The sequence below is a fragment of the Caloenas nicobarica genome, chromosome 9, assembly GCF_036013445.1.
Source record: "Caloenas nicobarica isolate bCalNic1 chromosome 9, bCalNic1.hap1, whole genome shotgun sequence".
NCBI classification, from domain to species: domain Eukaryota; kingdom Metazoa; phylum Chordata; class Aves; order Columbiformes; family Columbidae; genus Caloenas; species Caloenas nicobarica.
Window position 1 is genome coordinate 16,311,619 of NC_088253.1, and position 19,942 is coordinate 16,331,560.

The following is a 19,942-nucleotide window of genomic DNA, read 5'->3' on the forward strand; positions in this document are numbered from 1 at the left end:
GATGTGCTCGCTGCATCCACTTACCGCAACCTCCCAGCAGGACGGGTGAGAACAGCGGGATTCCCTGTGGGACATGCAGGGAACAGCACTCTGCTTTCCCTGGATGCTCCCAGCCAGGAGCTGTGCCAAGATGAAGAATACTTCAAGACATTCAGGCATTTAACACAACTTTTTTTAAAAAAAAGTTACAAATCTTTTAATAAAATTCATTATAAGTTACAGTTTCCCGGAGGACAGGCTCCAGTGTATAAAATGGGAGACAGGCTGGGAGGAACAGGGGAAGCACCAACAGGAACCTCTTTCCCCACAGGAAAGAAGAAAGAGGGACAGAAAGGTTCTGACAGACATTTATTGGGGAAAAAGAAAACCTCTAAGAATGGTCCAGTGGATGTAGAAAGACATTAGTCCATGCCCCTCTCTTCCTCCACCCTCCCAAATCCTCACCCACAAAGGCAAACACTTATGACAAGTCCTGTTTAAGTCACATATATTAACAGATCCAGGTAGAGCTCAGTTCCCAGCAACAGTGAAGACACCAGTTTTCTGTGAATTTCTGAGAAGCCAAGCGACATCTTCCTCCACCAGGCATGCTGGCACAGGGTCCTGGCTCACATTTGATGAAGCCAGCCAAGAGGGCTGGTCCCACAGCGCAGCTGGAGAAGTTCCTCTGCAGGGAACGAGCACTGCACCCCGCAGCAGGATTTTGTGGGGTGCATGCTGCAGTCCTCAGCATGCTGCACAAAGAGAGTGGGGCCAGGTGACAAGAACTGGCAGCACACATGACAGCAGGTTCGGAGTCCTCCCCATGAGGCCAGCAGAGAGACAGCAGCTGAGAGCTTGAAGAGCTGAAACAAAGCTGCTTCCCTACAGAGGCTTCCCACCAGCCAGGTCCCTTCACCCAGCACAGGCATCTCCACTCAGGCCCTCCATCCTGCCCGTAAGGCACCAGGGCTGGGCAGGAGACCAGCCAGCGAGATTCCACTTCCCTGCCATGCTGTGGGGGGAAGATGGGACACATGGAAAGAGGTGAAATCCAGCCGGAACAAGAGCAGAGGGGAGCTTGGCCACCTGGGTTTGCATGTGAGGTGGTGACAGCTGTCACTCCAGGACAGCCATGAGGAGATGCAGTTCCCGGAAGGCACTACCATGGCGGCCGCTGAGCCCAGACTTGTTCTTGACAATGTTGCTGATGTTTTTCAGCTGCTTGTAGCACAGCTTGCATTTATGGAGCCTGCAAGAAAGAAAAAAAAAAAAAGACAGCAGACACAGCATGAATTCTCAGCTGCTCAAGAGATGTGCTTGTTCCTGGAGTGCCAAAGATGCAACTCAAGCAGGAGAGAAAACACTAGCCCTGCAAATGGCCTGGAAGAGGCTGAAACATGAGTATGGCTCTGCAGAGACACCATGTATTCAGCCCACAGCCTGATGACACAGGAAAATGGCATCCACACAAAGGCTCTTTTCACTCCTCTTTGCCCCTTTGGCAGTAAAGACCAGGGAGGAAGGAGGTGCTGTTTTGGGAGGGCCAATTCTCAGAGCAGAGCTGCCCTGTGAATGAACTGGAAATCCAGGGCTTGGCTGACAACTCAGGTGTCTCGTGAGGTAGAGGGTGAAGCCACAGGGTGGTTTTACTCCTGACATACTCACACTTTGTTTCGGTATGACTCAAAACAGAGTGAGAGAGGGAAAAGCAGTCCTTGGTCTCTTTCTCAGAGCAGGAGGGTTTGGTGTTTGCAGACAAAAGGGAAGGCAAGCCCAGACTAGTATCAAAGCCTTGATGGTGGGAAGCAAAGCTCACCCGGGAGAAAGGCTGGTTCAAAAAGAGAAAGAGTGGAGGTAAGTGCCTCACCTTTCCTCTCTGGTGATGTCCACTCCGACAGAAGGTGGTGCAGCAAGGATGTCTGTGATCAATGGCAGGAATCTCTGGAGAATGAGTTTCAGGGAGGTGCAGCCAGTTTGCACGTAACTGAAAAACAAACAGAGAATTGGGTCTCACTTGAATTTCACTCCTTTCCTCACAGCACACAGTCCTGACTCACACCCAGCCACTGGGGATAACCTACTCAAGCAACCCACCTCCACCACCTGGAAACTGGTAAGGAGAGCAACAGTCATGCACCATCACATCTTGGTTCCAGTCAAGACTGACACACTGAGCCCTTTCAAAAGGTCCTGGCATATGCCCTGCTAAGCGGGACCCTTCTGCTCAAGAGCAGAGATGTCCTGCCGAAGGGATAAGGGGACATGGCAGGAGCCTCTCTCTCGGTAGGAAGGAAGGGAGAAACTCCATCTTAAAAGAGAGGTTGCATTTTTTTTTTTGACACCTAGGGATGAGGTTCAAAGCAATCTTTCAAATGACCCCGTGGCTGTTGCAGGACTTCATTACCCTTGTCCCATGCCAAGAGTTTTGTAGTTCTACATCAATTTGACCCATCCTGGCTACCAGAGCTTTCAATCCAACACACCCTTCACCAAACCTCAACACCTTGCTCTTCTTGCCCATGCATACTTTCCATATCTTTCCCCCAACACACTTGGCAATTCCATTGCTCTTTTCCAGGCGTCATATCAGCATTATACTCTATCTGCTCTGAGTTTTCAGGACTTTCTTTCAGCTACAAAATACTCTGTGGAGCTTTCCTATCAATATCCACACTTCCTCCCCCAGGCACACCATGTTCTTGGGGTCTCACCTTTCATATTTGCTTTGGAGTAGTTTCTCTATCTGTGGCAGGACTATAGTACACAAATCCAGCTTCCAGAGAGACCTGAAAAGAAGATGACACCTGCTGAGACCTGAGGCTGAGACTTTACAAGGCTGAGTTGACACAAATTATGCTTTCTGGCAAAAAAAACCAAACCAAACCAAACAGGCACCAGCACTCAAGTTTACTAAGCAAGTTCACTGACTCCCTCTTGTGACAGGAAGTGGCAGGTTCTGATATATTTTGGCTCAGCAGAATCACTTTATGAAGCCCTAAGAATTCAATTTTCCTTGTGAGACATCATCTGCCCACAGAACAGGTCCCATACAACTCCAGCAGCTACTGGCACTGCAGACTTGAAGATCTGACTAGGAGCAGATGCATGTCAGGCTGCCGTGGCCCTCTGGACAAGAGGCAGGTGCAATGCAGCTCTTGACACCCACCCAGATGGCCCTTGGGTATCCCAGGGGCTGCCCCTGCCCAGGACTCACGCTTTTTGGTTGACAATATTCAAGAGGTCCACGACAACAGACAGATCGTTGATCGCCACTGCAGAGTCCACAGAGTTCTGAGAGAGAAAGAGAAGAAGTTGTCTATGGCAAAGCTCAAACTGGCTTGACTAATGCAATTAATATCAATCTGCAACTTTTTAAAAACAAGGTAGAGGTAATGTGGAGTTGGCTAGGGAAGAGGAGATAACTCTCACATGAGAAAGTTTTCTCCACGTTTCTTTGTGACCATTCAACTGCGGGTGGGACACAGTGGCACCCCATGGTGCACACGTGGGGACAAAAGCTGCGAGAACCCCCATTTTGCATAAAAGATGGAATTGGCACCAGACAAGCCAAAAGAGCTGCTCAGCTGCTCCCCTCATGAGCCTCAGGTATCTCCACATCCCTACCTTGATGTCACTGGTGCTCCAGACAGCCCGCACGGTGTCCAGATTCTTGTGGCGGCTGGTGAGTACCACACACATGGTCTCGTGGCCTTTCCTGATCTGGGACATGGCTTCCTCATCCACGAGCTCAGTCTGGCTTTGGTTTTTCACAGCCTGAAAGTACAGACACCAATGGAGGAGCCTAACAGAGCTGGATGGTGCAGAAGGGCAGGAGCTTTCATTGGCCTAGGCGAGAGCTGATTTTGGTGCACAGAGTGCCAGTAAATACGGCCTTCCTTACAGATTGTTTAATAAACATTTTGAAACAGAAATGTTCCATTTGTTCCAATTTCAGCTACTTCTCTTTTACCTCTTCTACTGCATCAATCACAAACATGTTTGAAGCTCTAGAAAAACTGTAAAAATTGAAAAAATTAAAAAGCTTTCAAAACCAGTATGTTTTGATGAAAGCGTGTTTTCATGCAAACCCTGTTTATGTGGAATGTTTATCTGAAATCAACAGATTACAAAGCATAAATATTGCACAATTTATTAGACTCTCAATTTGATTTCTGCCCACACCATGCCAGAATCTCTCTTCCTCTGCTCACATTTAGAGTTTGAGATCATAAGGATGCTCTGATTCTTCTCCCTTTCGAGACAGGGAACACTCTCCTGAGCAAAGCCAAGAGGCCTCTAAGACACAAGAGGGAAAGACTCTTGAAATAATTACGTGTAATAGCAGACACCAGTTTTCTAAATGAATCACTGTCTAGCATGTGGAATCATTCAGTGTCTTTGTCTCATTCCTCGCCCTCTGCTTTGATAACACATTCTTCGTGAGCGTGGATCAATGCCGCTGCATTCGCATCAGCCTCCTGTCAGTCGCAACTGGGGCTGGGTCCAGCAGCCCTGAGGTGCTAGTGCCACAGGAACTGCACATCAAAGCAGTTGGGAGGCAGAAGCATCAAGTGAAGAGGGAGAGCATGAGGTAACACGTTCTCGTTCAGTACTGAGGTCTGCAGGCTGCAGAAGCACCTAAGACATTTCTGTACCTCAGAGAACCCCCTTTCTGGTACCATCCAATGCAGACACCAGCTGGAAACTTTTGTGCAGAGACACTTACTGGTAGAAAGTCAGAAGCCTTCAGGCCAATGGGCTCATTCCTGGCTGCAGGAATCACCGACGGCTCTGTTCTGGTCAAAGGAGTTGAGGAGGCGATTGGTGGCCTCTGAACTGGATCAGGCTGCAGGAGAAATTGGGATAAAAGCTCTTGCAGCAACAATCAGTCCCTAGTCTGATGTCCTTTTTTTCCTGACCTGTGTTCTTACAGCATGGTCCTAATGCAGAAGCAGTCTCCAATTTGTTAGCAGAGGCAATAAAGTATCTCTCAGGTACACATCAAGATATAATCGAAGTTTGCAAAGAACAAGGAGATGCCTCAGCAGAAGCACCAAGTGCTGTTATTATCAGCACCTAAAATTAGGGCAATGGGGCATGGCCAGCCTGAAGGCAAAGAAGGAATTCTAAAGACACCAGTGTAATGTATCCTGGCCCATCGGCTGCTTGTGATTTTGGCTACAAAACAGCCTCAGTTAAAGCACCTGCAGAGATCTGGCACTTCGTTCTCTTCAGAGCGTCTCAATTTTGAGATGCAAGGAGAAACACCGCTGCAAGTGTGAGAAGTGCACAAACACAACAGAGCCATTGCCTGTTAGAGGCTTGACCTTCAATTCTACTGCTCAGGCAAGACACATGGCAGGACAAAGACTGGAGCTGCACTTTTACTGCTCTTCAGTGAAAGAATCAGCTTGATTAGCAATCTTAAAGTCTCCAGCACTCACGTATCTTTCAGAGCAGGTGCCTGAACAGCTATTAACAGATCATACAGTACATACAGGTTCTTGATTTGGCAATGGGGTCTGGACATCCACAGCTGGGCTGGGCTTCACTGCTTCCCTCGCAGTTACAGGCTCTACCAAGACGGAAAGAAATGGGAAAGCAGAAATTGATTGTTCCTTTCAGAAAGGCTGAGAGCAAAGGTTCCATATAGCTAGACTACAAGTATTTGTTTCTGCAGACATGCAGCTATCCCCGTTTTGAGGGCCATTAACCCCATTCTCACCAAGGGGTCATTTTCATACTCACCATCCTCCAGAGGGGCTGGAAAGGGCTCACTGTGTCGAGGAGGAGTTCGACCTACAGAAAGAGAGAAAAAAAAAGTGAAGGAGCATCCAAGGCTACGGATTAGCAATAGGTCAGCCTTGGAGCTGGGAGATCAACAGCTCCAGAGATTAGGGCAATCAGTGGTATGGCAACCAGAGTTCTCTCCTTCAGACCTTGATGCTATCGTTGAGTTTACCCAAAGGCTTTCAGCCTTCACAGATGGGAGGGACAAAATTAACCCAGGTACTTCACTGCTGCTGTAGAGGTGTGAAGAACAATAAAAAGCACAGTCAAACAAATTATATTAGAAAAAATTCACCTCCTGGTAAATTGATTTACATAAGTAAATCAAAATAATGACTATTAATTTCTTAGAAAGAGTATCTCATTTTTCTCATTTACATACAAATGAGATACAGGCATTGCACTATGCCTCCTAAACAACCACCTCTGCTTTAACAAAACATTGTGTGCTTTCTTCTTTAAGGGAGGCTGCTGATTTTATACATATCAAACTTCAAAGCTGATAAAGATCCTGTAACATAGTAGTCCTTCCCAGTCAGGACAGGAAGGCAGCATGCTTACAATGGAGCTCTGGATTCTGAGCCAGGCTTCAAGCAGACACCGCTGCATCCTAGTAAAGGTGTCACCTTCCAGCAGTTCGCCAACATGATCCATGGTTTGGTGCCCAAGCATAGAATAGTAAATACAAATTTTCTAAACTCTCCCAGTCACAGGCAAAGCCTCTACTCTAGTAAGCCAAAGCTCACTTCTACTGAACCAGTTTAGTGCCTACAGCTCTAATCCAAACACTCAAAAGCACGATAAACCCTGGTACTGACAGATCACATTCTTGGGCTGGAAGATCTCTTTGTAATCCTCCTGGTTCTGGATCTCAGCCCTTGATTCCTTCTCATCCCGGTCATCTTCACTGCTGGGACTGCGCCTCTCGCTCTCTGAGTTGTGCTTCACTCTGCTGTGGAAAAAAAAGATGCTGTTAGGGCAAGTCATACAGAGTCTGTTAGAGAGAGTGAGAGCACTAAGTTCCTTGCATAGAGCCTTAAAATCTTGAAATTCACAAGCCAGCAGATTCCCTTACCTTTGTGGCTTGTTGCAGCTGGTTGAGGGCCTGTCATAGATGCGGCGAAGGGAGGACCCCGTAGGGGTAGGTGGCACAAGAGGCTCATCGTCCCTGATCAGCCCATGAGGAACAGAACCTGACTTTGTGACTCTGTTGAGATCCACAACGAAGGAAGAGACTGTGCTTTGTGCAAAGGAACCTCCTATCTGCAAGGGCAAAAGGTCAAGGTAATTTGCCGAGGAACAGGGTGTGCACCAGCCTTTTCAAGAGCAGGCACAATGGAGAGACCCTGAGCAACTGTGCTTGAGAATTTCTCAATTCAGTGCTTTGGCTTTTTCAATTTGAAGCTGTCAATGTTTTATGAAAGGCTTTTGCCAATCATAGTTTCTAAATACTGGTCAAACCAAGCCCCAGCTCTTTCCTCCAGAAGCCAAAGAGAGAAAAAGTGAGCATGGTGCTGCTGAAAGCAAAAGCACACAAGATCTCTCTAAGTGCTGGGCATGTTGCAAGCCCTAGCCACTTATCTGAAATAAGCTTAAAGGTCAGAAGGCCTGCACAGAGGCAGGATTTTATCTCATGTTTCACAGCCACCTTCCCCCACTCCTCAGGAGCAGTGGCTTACCAGCTGGTTATTGCAGATAGATAAGTCAGCAACTTTTCCCCAGTTCACCAGCACCACATCAAAACAGCGCTCTGGCTCCCAGCCGTACACACGCAGCGAATCCTGGAAGCCACTATACAAGCAGCAGCCATCTGGGTTGAAGAGCACACACCTGGGAAGAAGGCAGGTGGAGAGTTAGGCACAGCTTTCCAACATCGCTCAGTCCCATGAAGACCCCAGGGCTGGACCCCGACTTCAGTGAACATCTCCAGCCCTGTTTCTAATATTCAACCTACCAACCTGGCATGGGCCTGTGCAACACCTCCAGCAGTCCAAACTTTTCCCCATTAATGTCTCTTTCAGGAAATCCTACCTTCACCCCCACTTTAGTCCTTGCACAGTACACTGCAGCAGGAATCTAATATACCTGACAGGAGTAGCCTCCTCTTCAATACAGCTCACAACTTGAAACTTCTCCAAGTCCCAGAACCGAACAGTCCTGTACACACAACAAAAGAAAACACACTCATCCCTCTAGAAATCTGCTGTAAGATCCCGTATCGAAATAATATGCTAACAGCTAGAATGACATTTGCTGTTTTGCACCTATGATGAACCTACACAGAAGGCCAGTCTAGCTCAGATCTGTGAATCCAGCCACAGATGCTTAGAGGCTCTAGATATGGACCGGTATTTAGAGCTGACCCAGAGCTAAGAGGACTCCCTGCCAGCTGAGCAGGACTGCTCGCTGTTCAGACAGGTCGTCAGCTGGATCAGCGAGATGCTTGAGGTTATCACGCTGTTTTCTAGCATGGCAGAAGGTGCCATCAATTTTGGATGAGAAAGGAAGATCTCCACATACTGCGCATCCCAGATGTGACGTGCCACTACTGGGATGCCAGGCTCTTGCAACAGCAGGTTTGAGTTGTATGACATTCTGATTTTCTGCATTCTAAAAGGAAGGGCATTGGGAAAGAGAACGAACACATAAAATTCCCTTCTTTCTCCTCCCCTTTATGTACCTGTCAGAGCTGCCAGAAGCCAAAAGGTATTCATTGGGATGGAATTCAACAACATTTACTGGGCCGGTATGTCCTGTAAATTCAAACATTATCTTCCCAGCAGCCAGATCCCACAGCTGGAAGAAGGAAAGAACAGAAACACTTGAAAGCATTTAATGTTAGGAAATTCCAACACACAAGGATTTCCTCGCACTGGCAACCTTCTAAAGCTTCTCTCTCTCCGAGAACAGGCTCAAGTTTGTCAAAGAAAGCAATGACCAGGGAAGGAGTTCCATCTCAGTCATTTAAGGCTGTATATTTTTCTTACTTTTTTCTGGCATTCTTTTTTCAATTTTCCATGCATTTTGTCCCCCAGAAGTTTCTAGTTTGTATTTAGAGACACAGATAAAATACAGCAGTTTCACCTGTCACCACAGATTCTATCTCAAAAGCAAACACACAAAAATCCAAAAGCTCTGAATCCCTTAGCAATTCATTCTTCCTGTGCTCTAGTCTCTACCAAAAAAATCCTGGGGGAAATATCTGTTTATTTTATGTGAAGATGAAAACAAAAGCCAGTCCTTCACCCCACATTCCTCCATACCTCATCTGAAACAACTGAAGTCATTGCTTCAGTCAACACTTTTTAAAATTCCTTCTCTTGCTCCACTCAGTCCTGAAAGCAATTTTCAAACTGATCATCATGTGCAACATGTATGAAAGCACACTCCTACTGAATTAACTGAGCAGAGCCAGAAATTGGTGTGGCAAAGCAACGTGCTGTGGAAAACTCACTCTTAAGATTTACTGAGACGACCAATGCCAGTGTTCAGATATAACAGCCACCACCATCAAAACATGAACCTTTTCACGCATAGTGACAAGGTGTCTGCTGGATAAGTGCATTTCAACACCTGCAGCTATTTTCTGGACGTTGTAGGCCACTGGACATGAACCTCATAAACACACTGGTCCCTGCAAAGCCACAGGGCTTAGCCAGCTGGTAATGAACTAAAGTTGTTTATGAGGGAGTGCTGGTAATGCCTGGTAAAAAGACAAGCCCAGCATTCCTACGTGCCACGAGTACATAAGGAGAGTGTCACAATAAATTACCTTTACAGTGTGATCATCAGCAGCAGAGGCTAACCACTTCCCATCAGGACTAAAGCGGAGACATCGAACTGCTTCTGTGTGACCCTGAAATGAGAAAAACAGGTAGTATTTTTCCCTCCTTCCTTTAGACAGAATTATGGCTTCTGTCTTTCAATCCTACACAACTTAATAAAATAAAATCAAGTAACTGTTTCACAGAGTCCTCAGCTTGCCAGAACACTAAACACTACCCTCAAGAAACAGACCCATCCACACTAAATGGGTGTAATCCTTCTCATCTAGACATTTCTGGCATCTGTTTAAGCATGCTAAATACAGATCTAGCTTAATTAATAAGAATCTATTTTAAATTACACAGATTTATGGTTGGTCAGAAGCGTTGTGCCATTAAGTTGGTTTCTAAATGAAATTAATATACAGCAAGTTATTTGGGTAGAAAGAGGCCCCAAGAATTACAACCATCTCGGTGGAGTGGGGACTTGCACGGTAATATCAGTCCCAGTAAACAGAAGCACTCATGGACATGCTCCTACCCTCACTGAAGCCAACCAGACTATAGTACGTTAACTCCTATGATATTCATTTCATATTCCTGTACAGTTCACAGAGGCCTGCAGAGGTTTCCCAGGCCACTTCGCAAATCATGCAGATCTTTTACGCTGGAAAACTAGGAGGTTAATTGTACAAAATCACTTTAAGGTTCGCTCACAAGTCCTTGACAGAAATCTTTCTCACCTCTCCACCTGAAAACTAATGAAGCATTTTACCTTGTACCTGAAGACACAGCCTTTTCTTCTCACATCCCAGAGCTACAGGGAAGAAAAGCAAACACAAGATATACTTAGAGCATTATGTGGTGACCCCAAGAGTCCTGTCAGAACAAGAGCTCTCCCTGTCATCAAGCTGATAAACACTGCAGAACAAAAATGCTGAAGGGGCTGTTGAACCCCTGTTTGCTTCAGGGGTGATTCCTAACCTAAATCCCCAAGTGCGAACCACTTCTGTAAGGTATTTCTTACTACAGAAGCTCAGTTCCTACAGCCAAATACCAGCCTGATGAAGCAGATGCGATCCACAGCAATCAGGACATCTGCACTTGCTGACACCAGGTCTCAGCTGGCACCTAACACAGAGCCACATTCCACAACAGAGGAGTCACACTCATGAGCCACCACTGAAAATACAGCCATGAATTTCACAAGCACTAGCAAACACACCTGCCCACACACACGGAAATGATGATGTACAGCATCTACAAACAGCTTGGCACAAAACACATTCTGGCACTCTTCAAAACAAACAAACTGCAGGTAAAGAAGGCAATCTCTAGAGGAAGGTGGGTTTTACCTTAATGTTTGTGTCCAAAGAGCCAGATGCCACAAAGCTTCCAAAAGGATGGAAATCAAGGCTGCAGATATTCGCTTTGTGACCCAGTAAGGTACGAAGAACTGGGAAAAGGAGAAGCAGAGCAGGGAGAAGGAATAGGGAGCAAATATTCAGTGGTTCATTTCACCCAAACCACAGGCAGAAGTTCAGCCATACTATCAAACATATATTAGACATGCTACATATCATTTATCAGTCTGTATACATTATTTGATGGAAATGTTTGACTTTATCCTTGCAATGCAACAAAACAGCAATAGAGGGCCCATGTTCAATGATCCTATTGAAATTCCTGTCCTTAGGTGTAGAAACTATAAATAAAACTCTAAGGGCTCTAAAAAAGCCACATTTTGAGGCAGCTGTCAGGCAGTTACACTTGTTACAAAGAGAGCAAAATGGGGGAGGCGGTGAGGGAGTGGAAACACAGTTTTAGCCAGGAAGTGAAAGGGACATTGGATTGCCTGCATGGTTCACCTTGCAGCTATCAGACAGATCCTTTCCTGTGACCCTGCACTCCATCCAGGCACAAGCCTGACTTCCACCTCTTACGTTCCAATATTCACCCTGAGTCCCTCCAATTGCCCCTTGCAAGAAACATCCCAAGGACCAGGAAAGGGCACTTAGGAGGCACAAGACAAAGAAATTATCACCATGTTCCAGCGAGTCATCATCCAAGTAACACCCCAGTAATTCTGGAAACCAGAAAGGACCAGTAGAACGGGTACACCATATCTCTGAGAGCACAGACGAATGCAGAACTCAAATTTGAGGAACAAAAATTGCTCAGATAATAACAGGGGCAATTTCTCTCCATCATCTGGGACAGTCTGGTGATTCCCCTGGCAGAAATCAGCTCTTGAGCCAGATCTGGAGTGGTCATTTGCCCAGACACTGGCTCATAGGTCTCCTAATAAATTCAGTCAGATCAGTTTTCTCCAATGCTAGAGCAAAACTATTTTATAACTGAACTGATTCTAACTGTCTGAATGACAAAAAGTGCTTTTTATTATTTATGCCACCTGCTGTCTGCCTTCTTAGCCAGTGTAAGTCTATTTTCAATATACATTCTTTCTATGAACAAGTGGCAACCTATAAGAAATATTCGGTCATTTCACAGTATTGCTGCTGGCATGCACTCAAGTGATTCATGATACTTTTGCAAACTTGTTCTAGGATTTCAGAAAAATGCAATAAATAAAACATGACTAAACAGTTGGCCTTTAAAGGAACAGCATTTAATGAGTTTATAGCTTTTAAAATTTATTAAAAATACGTCTTTGTCTATTTATATGGTCATGCAAGAGCAGAAGAGGGAAAAAAGACCCTAAGAATAAGAGATCAGCAAGTGGGGGATTCCTGGACTTCTGCAGAATCTAATATACTTAAAACTTCCAAGCTGATTTTGGAGTTTTAAGCCGAGACTGAATATAAATTCTACATACCTAGTTATTCTGTACATACATGGAAACTGATTGGGAACACAGATTTCACCACTCTCAAGTCAAAACCCTAGAAACTAGTTCCTCATATCAATGTCTGCAACACACACACAAATTTCTGCTCAAGCGTGCATACACAGCTCTACAGTCCCGACGGAAGCGTGGAAAAGCCCTCTAAGGGGGCTGGAAATTAAGATAACAAATGCCAGGCTCCTCTTCCTTCTTAAGTTAGGAACCTTCTAGGTCAGCATAGATACTAACCATAAGTACGTTCCAAAAAGCGTGCATTAACAGAAGTGAAAACTCAGGGAAACATACTTTTGGCAGCTTCCAGGTCCCAAACTCGAATGGACCCTGACTGGGACCCTGCAACAATGAGTTTCTCATTCATATTGATCTGTAGGCTCTCGATGGGCGTCGTGTGGCCTGTCAAGCTCTGCAAAGAAAACCGTAAGTCACAATTAACAGCTGCTGACACAGCCCTGTCCACAACAGCATCACTTATATTCAACTGGTAACTAAAGTGTTCAGCCATGAGCTGGGACCACCTGGTTGTGCCACTGGTCCTTTTTCCTCATCAGTTACCCGGTACGGTAGAGCATCCTAAAAACCATCACTGCATATAGCACCACGCACGTACTTTTCATGTTATCCCACTTTCTGGGGAACACTGACTAATTTTTAAAGGATGTATCAACAGAGACATGGGTAGTTAAACATGAGGTGCAGACGCCCAAACAAGATTGACACACACTTACATTATAAAAATTATGCTGTGCAAGCGCAATGGCACCGTGTTTGCTCTAAATGGGTCACGTAAGTGTCATGAACTGGCTACAAAATCAAAGCAAGAGCAAAAGCAGGGCTGCTTTGAAACCTTCACACCAGCAAGGAGCCATATGTTGCTGCCAGCAATGCGTGTCACAGTGATAACGTGGTGCTATTACCAAAGTATTAACTTGAGGCATAAGGTAGTAATTCGCATGTATACAGTTCCTTTCACCCTTGAGCATCTAAAAGCTTACAAACTACATAAGTATTTTGAAAAGGACAGCATTTAATTAAAATACAAGAATATTTAAAACTAGCTCTAGAAAACCAATGCCAGTATTGTAGGCTTTTTGCTTGTCCATTAAGTGATATTCCATGCTTTACTCCATCCTCGAGCAGGTTTTTTCAGACAGGTAAGCTAGCTCTGTGCCACCCACACATACAGGGGCTGGGAACGCTGGCTGAAAGCCACCTGTTCTGATGGGGCTTCCTTAGGATTTCACATGCAACTGAAATCCTCCACATACTCTACAGCTGCAACTGTCACTGCATAGTGAGAAAGAAAGCTCACACTTCAACCAAGTCACAATGCTACTTGAGAAGTTCCTCTTCTCTGTCTTCCCTGACACATAAACATCTGGTATCCTAACAATGTGAACACTAAAGGTGAATTTCAGAGGACAAAATACAAAGCATAAGCCCCAAAACCAAGATTCTTCTGATATATAAGAATGGCACAAGTCCTCAGCAGCTCCAGTCAGTCCCTGCCTCTCGGGAACATCAGCTTCTAATGTCTGTAGGTCCCAGCAAGCACAGGAGAGCTACAGCTCTGCTCCCATAGAAAGGGAACCGAGTTATTTAGTCCTTCAGCCTTCCTTCTCATGGAAGGAAATACTCTGGTTTCAAACTACTGTCATGCCACCAACAAGGGTCTAGAAAGACACAGCTTCACCACACTATGCAAGAAGCACAGCACTGCCAAAGGTGAACTTCTGCACCCATTTCAACCTCTTTATACTTGACCTCAGTAAATGAACACAAAAATAGACACATTCTCCTTTTAGCCTTTTTGGCCCTACTTTCCTGATTTCTTCCTCACAAGGTTCACACTGGCTAGAGAAATGCCTTCCATAACACAACATTATTGTGGTGTTAATTAAACAAGTGACACTTGCTAAAGATGGTTTTCCACAACACTATGCAAAGCAAAAGCAATGCAGGACAGACATCTGTTAAATATATTTATGGCACACTTTGTGATCACTCCTGGGGTGACCCTGCTCTTTCTCACACACTGAGCCCAGTGTTACTCTTGCCCAGCCTACTGACACGTTAGCAAACTATTCTGACAAACTTCATGCTGACAGTGAGTGACTGTGGGACACGGGGGAGCTCATCCTGCTGGGAATGTTTCCTGCTATGAGGCCAATCTCCAGGGTAAAAAACTGGCCCCTGTAGATCACACTATAAAGCTAGCTGATCCTGTACAAAACTCTGCATTGCCACCCCCGATTCTCTCTGCAGTTACCAAATTCTGTCCCTGTCTTTAGCTAGAATCCAGTCACTCAGCTTTGTGTTGATAAACTCTATTCACAAGTCCCACAGGCTGCCACCCAACAATCTTTCCCCTCATTCCCCACCCACCATACCTCAGAATTAATATTCCCACCCCCCAAAAGCTGAAAACAGGCCTGTTCTTACCATGATGCAGTTGGGCTTGTTCACTGACCATATGTTGACCCGACAGTCATCTCCTCCAGTTGCCAGCAGCCGGCCCGAACTTTTTCCCAGGACTAATGAGGATACATTGCTGCTGTGAGCCGTGATCTCTTCTGCACGAAACAAAGCAAACAGTTAGTACAGACCAGTATTAACAGTTTTCATCCCATCTCTCCCAAAGGGCTAAAAAAATACTCTTCTTCCAGAAAACTTTGCAGTTTCCACTGGCCAAGCTGCAGCAGCCCACTGTTCAGATAAGAAGTCACACTATTATCTTGCTCAAAACAGTCCTTCGTGGCTCTGCCTGCTGTACTTAAGACATTTGCTGACCAAGCTTCACAAAGCCAGTGCTCATGTGGCTCACCAAAAGCATCTTCTCTCTCTAGCAGCAGCTCAGTGGCTTTTAAAGATTTGCTCAACTGTGGCAACCTGCTCACAGGAGCTGCTTTACCTTTGGTACCTGGGTGGGTCTCAGTGAGCTGAGCTGTCTTAGAAGCTGCAATAATATACAGCAGCCAGAGTCATCTAGCAGAAAGCCCCTTAGTCCCACTCGGGAAAGCAGCAGCAGACTGTCCAGCCCGAGAGGAACTGACAGGTTAGCAGCAGTACAGTTTGCTACCTTACACAGAAAAAAAAGTCAGACTCAGCAGCGGGTGGAGCTCCCTTCACTGAGCTTTGGCAGAGGCTTTGCTACGTTCCCACTATGTAACGCAGGTGAAACTTCGCAACACACAGTGCGAAACTGTGATAGAGGAAGGATGAATATATATCTGAAAGGGCACAAAACAAAGGCAATTGATACTAAAAGACTTAAAATAATGGGGGCTGAGGGGAAGCTCTTACACTGAGAGGGGTTCACAATGACAGAACTCCAAGGAACCCCATCATAAAGAAATGTTTGGGGCAAAAGAAGCCAAATGAGCATCTTCACTTAGACATCTAATTTTCACAGTGGATTTTTAAATCCCCTCAAGTTTTCAATGGGGGCTTTTGGCAGATGTATTTACCAATTTCTTCCTCTTCCAGTCTTCTTCTTTCAAAGTTCATGGGACTTGCATGCCTAATAGTTATGAAACTGTTTTGTAAAAAGGCTTGGTAGCAATCAATTCAGCTTTATTTTGGATTGTTTTGGTGGGAGGAGTAATTTGATCATTTTACACACAACACTAATCCAAAAGGATATTAGACAGCTGCAATAATAATTACAGGTACTTTGATCTCAAGCTCTCAGAGTGCTTTTTCAAAAGCAAAACTGCGCAACTTTCACTTTAGCTGAAGAAACACCTTTCAAATTACAAAGGTAACTGGATCATAACTTACATAAGAAGGGCAAATCTGAAAATACGCTTGTATTGTGTTGAAAGACCTATCTTCCCTGCGACAATACTAAAGCATGCATGTATACACAGACTTGAAGGTAACAAACAGTACAATTAGCATTAACAGACCAACTCACTGATGCTGAGCATTGCTGCTGAAATGAGTGCGTCAGCAGCGCCGCTTTTTTCCTCCTCTTGATTTCATTCTTAATGATATATTGTAAGTCTAAAACTCATTGCTGAAGCATTCAGCCTTCCGTTCCTAAAAGCCAGGTTATAACCTGATGCCAGCCTTGGTCAGAGAGCATCATCCTCACCCTTGGTGAAGTGCCAATTTCCTTAAACCCACGATTTTTTTTAATGGTGTATTCATCACCAGATATCACCCACTAGCTCAGTAATACTAAGCTCCTAATTAGCATCACTGAAACATTTCTAACACTCAGAACACTTTTTGGTCTAAAGAGGATGCTAAGATGGAGCAGAGCCTAGCAAAAATGAAGATCAAGGACTTCTCCCCACTTCAAGAGCACAGAGATTGATCCACTTCCAGCATTTCCTACAACTGGAGTTTCAAGGATGGGGAGATAACATAGCAAACTGGCTTTCTGCTCAAAAAGATATGAAATTACTAACTTGATTATTTCAGCTCCCTTAATACATTACCAGCCAAGAATACCGTATTTCTGTCATCCAACTTCTGGACCTCAAGTCACTGGTGTGAACTGTGGGGTTGTCCTGTGCAGGGACAGGAGTTGGACTCAATGATCCTTTTGGGTCCCATTCAGCTCAGGACATTCTACGATTCTATGGTCCAAAGCTCACACTTCTGAATAACAGACACTTTCCCATTGCTTCTAAGCATTCCTCAACAGCCCCTATGAAATTACTCATCAGTGACCAGCAAAGCAGCTGGAAATAGACAGTCAGCAACTGTGTACTGCTCCTTCTGAGAAAAAATCATGGATGTAAAAGCAGCAGATTCTCACAGTCTCTTGCAAAGCTATTTCAAGAGAATAAGACATACAGGCCCTGCCAAGGTCACCTCATCTCTCCTGCAGCAAAGAGCTCAGTGCATCTTCTGTAACAAGTGAGCAGCGACAAAGGACAACCCCAAAGGGGCTCACCTGACACTGCACCCTGGGCTCTGAAGAGGGGCTCCCATCACTCCCTCGGTTATCCCTGTGCTACATTAGAGTCATGTGGGGCTTGCTAAAAATTTAGGATAGTATTATGGCAACTAATCAGAAAAATACAGGCCATGACCCTTTGAAAACAGCAATGACATGGCCCTGTGCTATTCCACTACGCTGCTATGTTTTCAGAAAGGATTTCTAGGCGTTAAAAATTACAGTCAGCAACTTGGAAAGAGGGTCAGGGCACCCACACCCGAGGCAGGGATTAGCTGGTTCCTATCACCAACAGCCTCTGCCGCCCCGCTGCCAGCTGGGGACACTCCCCCGCCCTCCCTCGGGAGCGACACTCACGCAGTTTCCACGCCGTCTTGGTGGTGGCGGCCACGGCCATGTCTCAGCGCGGCGCCTTCCTGCTCCCAGCGAGGCTCCACCGCCGCGTCCTACCGCCGCCGGGCCATCCGCCCGAGCGTCCCCGGGACCTGCTCCTCACCCGCGTCCCCGCCCTGGAGGCAAAAAAAAACCAAACCGCCGAGTTACGGCGACGCCCCCGCCACGCCGGGGAGCGGGAAGGCCGCGCTGAGGCGGCGGGGGGCGGGGGCTCAGCCCGCCGCCCGGCCCGGTAGCAGCGTGGGGCGCGGCCTCACCGCTGCTGACCATCACGGTAGCGACGGGCCAGCGGGGCGCCCCGCGGGCGGGGCCGGGAGGGAAGCGCTGCCTAGGCCGCCGCAGCCTCACCGGGCGATGAGGAGCAGCGGGCAGTGCCCGGAGCTGCCGGGGGGGGACTCTGGCACGTTGGTGGTGGCAGCGGTGCTCGGCGGGGCCCGCTCGGCCGCCCCGGCTCTATCGGCGGCGGCTCCGGTAGCACCGGACCCCCCACCCCGCCCCCCCGGCAGCACCGCCGCCTGACAACCGGCCCCTCACGACAAACCTCCGCCAAGCCCCGCCCCCGCCCGGCCTCCGCCAATCAGAGCCAGGGCCCCCGGCCAATCCCCGACGCCACTGAGCCCCGCCGCGCACGAACTGTGCTGTTGCCCGGTTTCCGCGCGCCTCTCAACCAATAGGAACTGAGGGAGGGGCGGTTGCCTTAGCGACCGCAGAGCGGCTGGCCATTCGCAACGCAGCTTCTTGGCGGAGCCTTTCAAGCACGGCCAATCAGAGGGGCGGTGCTCTGGAGCCGCGGGGCCGCCCTGAGGGGCGGTGTCGGGGAGCGGGGCCGGTGCTGCCGCTTCTCGGCGGGCGGGGAGGCTGCAGCGGCCGCTCGGGCTGGAGCCGCCGTGTGACAGCGCTGGCACCAGCACCTCTGACTCCAGCAAGTCGGGCCCGCTGGGACCTCGGGTCATTTTTCCTCCCGGGGCCGCCCGGCTGAGATGCAGTCACGCAGCTTCTGCTCTTTCCTCGCTGTCACTGAGGCCGATTACTCCATCAAAAGAGGCAATCAATAGTTCGATGCTAGTCCTTGATAACGTTATTAGCTGATTTTTTGGCAGCTGCTATGTCCCTAGTGCCTGTAAAAGGATTTTTAAATTAATTTGTTCTGATGTCTTTTTCTGGTGCTGAGCTAACGCTGATGAGTTCATAACCACAGGCTTGCTCGCTCCTGTTTAAATTTATTTCTGTTTAGATACCTTGGGGTTTCCTTTCTCCCCAGTTTCCTGAGGTCCCTCAGCCTGTCAGCAGTTTATGGTCCTGGTGATTTGGAAATTGTTTTGGCTAGTTCCTGAAATCCCTGATGTTCCTCAGCTTTCTCTTTTCCTGGCCTGTCTATGCTAGGCCATCACATTAGCCAAGCGTTGAAAGAGGGATGCAGAGCTCTCAGAAATCGTGTGAAATACGCTGCTACTGTTGTCGAATGGCTCGGAACAGAACGTGCTGTCGTGAAACATCTCAGAGCCCCAAAACTGGGAGCTGGAGACCTGGGCAGACTTGGGGATTTGCTGTGGTGGGTGTCAAACACCGCAACCGTCTCCCACAGGACATGCTGAATTCTCTGCTCTCCATTTCTGACCCCAGTGACACCTAAAGTAACGGACTCTCTGTAAGGGTAATTTGGTATATTTTAATGACCTAGGATATTCAGATTAGCCACAATGAGTTACAGTGGCTTCTGGTTTTAACGCTGTGTTCACCTCTTGAAATGCAACAGAAACGACACAAGAGAAAATTACTCTTGCAATAGAATAGGCAGTTGCAAGGAGTTTCTCTGTAAAAGCCCTTTAGTGTATCTACTATACTTAAAACAGACAGATACCATAAACCAAGGAGATTAATCTGCTCTGGTTCATGCTGTATTTCAAGTGTAACGTCCCTTCTGCTGTATCACAGCAAAACAGGTTTCTGCTTTCCCCCAGCTGCAATCTTTGTTGAAGATGATCATTGGAGGTTGCTCCTGGAAGACTAGCAGTTGGGAACTGTAGGTGGAACCACCACAGGTGTCCATGGTGCCTCATCTACTATAGGTGACATCAGAAATTGCTTCCTAGCAGGTTCAGGGACTTACAGAAACACCAATACATGGCACACACATACTGGCTTCCACTTGTGGATTTTGGGGAATTATTATTAACCAAATTACCTGATCACCTAAAATGTCTTGGATTTGGAATGCTTTTTGGATTTCTCTTGACTTTC

General features: G+C 46.8%; 1 protein-coding gene across 3 annotated transcripts; it reads right to left on the minus strand.

Annotated features, from left to right (window-relative positions):
• Positions 1 to 222: 222 nt before the first annotated feature.
• Positions 223 to 18,229, minus strand: KATNB1 (katanin regulatory subunit B1). Of its 3 annotated transcripts, none has more exons than XM_065640768.1 (20): positions 18,050 to 18,229; positions 17,666 to 17,817; positions 14,842 to 14,972; positions 12,688 to 12,805; positions 10,892 to 10,992; positions 10,312 to 10,353; positions 9,545 to 9,628; positions 8,453 to 8,568; positions 7,858 to 7,929; positions 7,452 to 7,602; positions 6,848 to 7,035; positions 6,591 to 6,724; positions 5,731 to 5,781; positions 5,481 to 5,557; positions 4,709 to 4,828; positions 3,607 to 3,756; positions 3,197 to 3,273; positions 2,694 to 2,768; positions 1,850 to 1,966; positions 223 to 1,231 (listed from the first exon to the last, which is right to left on the minus strand). In XM_065640768.1, exons 2-20 carry the CDS (start codon positions 17,703 to 17,705, stop codon positions 1,099 to 1,101), a joined length of 1,977 nt encoding a protein of 658 aa, XP_065496840.1. In that variant the 5' UTR covers positions 17,706 to 17,817; positions 18,050 to 18,229; the 3' UTR covers positions 223 to 1,098. The 3 variants fall into 3 exon arrangements, with proteins under 3 accessions (XP_065496840.1, XP_065496841.1, XP_065496839.1); XM_065640769.1 differs by lacking the exon at positions 18,050 to 18,229 and adding an exon at positions 17,959 to 18,048 and having other exon boundaries at positions 6,591 to 6,721; XM_065640767.1 differs by lacking the exon at positions 18,050 to 18,229 and adding an exon at positions 17,959 to 18,048.
• Between the last annotated feature and the right edge of the window lie 1,713 nt (positions 18,230 to 19,942).

Coding starts and splice junctions, on each gene's coding strand:
- KATNB1 (XM_065640768.1), bottom strand. CDS start 17,705: ATGGCCGTGGCCGCCACCACCAAGACGGCGTGGAAACTGC. Junction 10,993..12,687: donor GGACCTGGAAGCTGCCAAAA/GTATGTTTCCCT, acceptor TCCTTTTCCCAG/TTCTTCGTACCTTACTGGGT. Junction 1,232..1,849: donor GACATCACCAGAGAGGAAAG/GTGAGGCACTTA, acceptor TCTTTCTTGCAG/GCTCCATAAATGCAAGCTGT.